This window comes from Ochlerotatus camptorhynchus, unplaced genomic scaffold, assembly GCF_037179485.1.
Source record: "Ochlerotatus camptorhynchus isolate MF236.1 unplaced genomic scaffold, CSIRO-AGI_Acam_v1.1 ptg000324l, whole genome shotgun sequence".
NCBI lineage: Eukaryota > Metazoa > Arthropoda > Insecta > Diptera > Culicidae > Ochlerotatus > Ochlerotatus camptorhynchus.
In genome coordinates, this window is record NW_027040812.1 from 5635100 (window position 1) to 5638383 (window position 3284).

The 3284-nt window shown below is 38.3% G+C and overlaps 1 protein-coding gene across 1 annotated transcript; it reads left to right on the forward strand.

Moving 5' to 3' along the window:
• Positions 1-982: 982 nt before the first annotated feature.
• LOC135708050 (NPC intracellular cholesterol transporter 2-like) lies at positions 983-1624 on the forward strand. The gene is made up of 2 exons (XM_065229989.1): positions 983-1264; positions 1331-1624. The coding sequence occupies exons 1-2, from the start codon at positions 1051-1053 to the stop codon at positions 1603-1605; spliced, it is 489 nt and encodes a 162-aa protein (XP_065086061.1). The 5' UTR covers positions 983-1050; the 3' UTR covers positions 1606-1624.
• Positions 1625-3284: the final 1660 nt, after the last annotated feature.

Consider the following 3284-nt stretch of genomic DNA (forward strand, 5'->3'; position numbering starts at 1 on the left):
TTCATCATTTTTAGCACATGGAAGAGTGCAGTTCATTGAGCGGATTGTCGTGCAATCAGCGCCTTATGGAAAAAGTGCTAGGTTCGAATATTGCTTTGCATACTTAACTGGAATTCGATTCAAAGATTACACTTAGTCTAAATTGGTACAACTTCATAACAAAAGCCATTACTTTCAAGAAGTAGGTCGGTTACGGCTATTAGTCCAAAGCTTACTCCCGAGAGATAATCAACCCGCGAAGCGATGATGTTGAAACCGGAAGAACCGGAGATGAGGCCTCATCTATAGAGAATCGTGTACTTTTTGCGCTTATGACTTGACTCGAAATTGCACCACACTCTTCGCTTACCGCAGAGAATCACATTCTTGCTCCCCTCCTTTCCACCAACGAACGGCTCCAGTGAATGTTGATGTCATATCGTCGTGGCGAAGGGGCGAGGGGGCGAGAGCTCAAGCCTTCCAGTCGAAGCTAATGCTGACCCCCACTCGATGCCCTCTGGACCATTTGGCTCATATTCATTGCTTATTAAGTTCTTTGTTCTGCAATCACGAACGTGGAAAGAATCGAGATTGCGTCGGGTGAAATAGAGACCGGGGGATGTCTAACGGTTAGAGCATTGCACCAATATTGTCCGGTGGGGGTTTTGTTTGTATGTGGTTTGGTAGGCATTCTCTGGGATTAAATATTTTCAGCGTTATTATTGCTACAGCTAGGCATTCACTTGGGGTTAGTTATGTACAATGCAATATTTGGGCAGGAATTTACATGTCTAATGCTAAGATATTACCAATAACATCCTTATCAACTGAAACGAATTACGGTTATGAGTAATTCTCATAATCGTAACTATCGTCCAGATGTTCACAATGTATGAACGTTGCACACCTGTTCGACAAACTTGCAGATGGTTGAATCGCTTGATAAGCGTCGCTTATCAAATCACTTCCCAATTTAAGTATAAAACTAGCTACAAGTGCTGGTTCAAATCATCAGTCAATTTCCATTCAACATCGAAAAACCATCGATTCCGTCCGTCCAGAACAACTAAAATGTTCAAGTACCTGCTTTTGGCCACCCTCATTCCAGCGGTTATACTGCAGAATGCCGACAACATCGACCATGAGAATTGGGATAGAGTAGCCTTCCGTCCGTGTGCTGGTGCTCGCCCGATTCCACGGGAGCTTCGTATCAGAAACTGTCCAAGTTTACCGTGCCTGTTGGCTCGGGGTACTGATGCCAAAATGGCCATAGATTTCACTTCAGGTACGTATCGCATTGCTACTTTTCCGATCACTTTTGTAAAGTAACAAACGTTGTATGACCCTACAGTCCAAGAAGCCACCACCCTGCGCGCCGCCGTGACTGCAACAGCGCTCGGAGTTACGGCTCCCTACGAGTTGCCAGCTGACCGTGCTGCCGCCTGCAACTGGCTAGTACAGTCTCGTTGCCCGACTTCGCCAGGAGAGGAGCTGATCTACCATTTGAGCATGCCCATTACTCCCATCTACCCATTGGTCAGTGTGACTATTCAAATGGATTTGGTGGATCAGACCCAGCAGTCCCATGGTTGTTTCGTCATTGATGCCCGAGTAGTTGCCAATTAAGGTCTCCCGCACAATAATGCGTCACTCACTGTCAAACGCTCTGGAATTAATCATTTAAAACAAATGGTTCGATGATATACGACATTCCAATTATCCATCAATAAATCAAAAATATTCAGGATTTTCATAGTTGTTTTCTACTATTTGCAGAGTTTTTCATATTGTTTAGCTTGCTACTTGCAGAAGGTAGTAGCTTCGTTAATCCAATGATAGCGAACAGTTATCTCTTACCTTCGAACTTACTATTCAGTATTGTTAATGGAATGATTAAAAGAGCTAGTGTCATTGCAAGGTCGCACACAGTCCTTGAAATTATGATAGTGATAGTAAAAGAGAGACAGCGAGAATTGGGCTAATGATAAGCTTTACCAATTCGAAGTATACCTAGATGATTATCATTGGGCAGCGTGGCAGCAATAGTGGTGTTGGTATCAATGTGGTATTATTAAGTGGAGATATGTTTGAAGTACTAAAAGAAATACTGGCATGCAGTTTTAAAAGCCTGTTTAAAATACTGAATTGTCAAAGTAGGATCACTTAAAACGTACTTAGATATAAATCATTACAATTAAGGCTGATTATAGATTAAAATAAATTATAATTTAATTTGAACTTGGAACATATAGGGAGTTAAAAAAAAAAAGTAGTAACAGAATTTGCATATCATGGAACACTGCATATACCTTTACCTTTCCCTTTATCTTTTGGTGAGACTTTTCCTGTTGCATAAAGTTACGGAAACTAGATAGGTTCATGGCGGATTGCCTTTAGTTTCTTAAGCGTCTCACACTTCCAAGACTTTGATGCACTTGGTCTAATCATTTAGCTTACTGAAAACTTAGTAACCCTTGAATTTGTTATGTCAGCATTAACTAGAAAAGAAATGTTCATTGTTGTTAAGAGTATTTTAAATTGAATGATTTGTGCAGTTCTGTTGATTACATATTTGTTTATGGTTGTTATAGTGTAGCGATATCACACATTTTTGAAAAAAAAAATCGAATTGTTCCTTGTTACTGTTTTGCTCAAATATAGCAAAAAATAATGTGTTTATCAACTTGGTTGCTTGAGAAAAGTGTTCCTCGGCTTATTTCACGTCAAATGAATGGTAAAAAAGAGTGTATGCACTGTTTTAAGTGACAGTTTCAAATAAAAATAATAGCAAAAATATACTTTTTTCACATTTAGACTAAGCAGAACATATGATAGACACATCCGCCCACTATCTTTTAGCAACCAAAAGATAGCTTTCGGATAGGCTTTAATGTGTTTTTCGATTTTTTGCGAAAGATGTTGAAATTAGGAATAACAAGTAAAGTGTTCTTTGGAAAATATCCGTTTCTAAGTTATAAAATCTGCGGTGTATACTGTAGCAAGCTTCACAATGTCTTTTTCAAAGCACACGTATACGTTCATTTCTCGTGAAATTTTTATACCAGACACTTTAAAAACTTTTTAAGACGCATATTTTTGCTAAGTTGTTATCTCTTTTATTTGAAAAGTTATGGCTAGCTTTTGCTGAAAAATATTACTTATTTTTAATTTAATTAAATGCTTTAAACAATAAAAGCTCGTGCAGTTTTTTACAAAAAAAAAAATAAGAAAAAACGATGTTTCCTATGAAATTAAATGTTTGAAAATCGGTTTGTTCCATTTTGAGATATTGACAATTGAAAAAA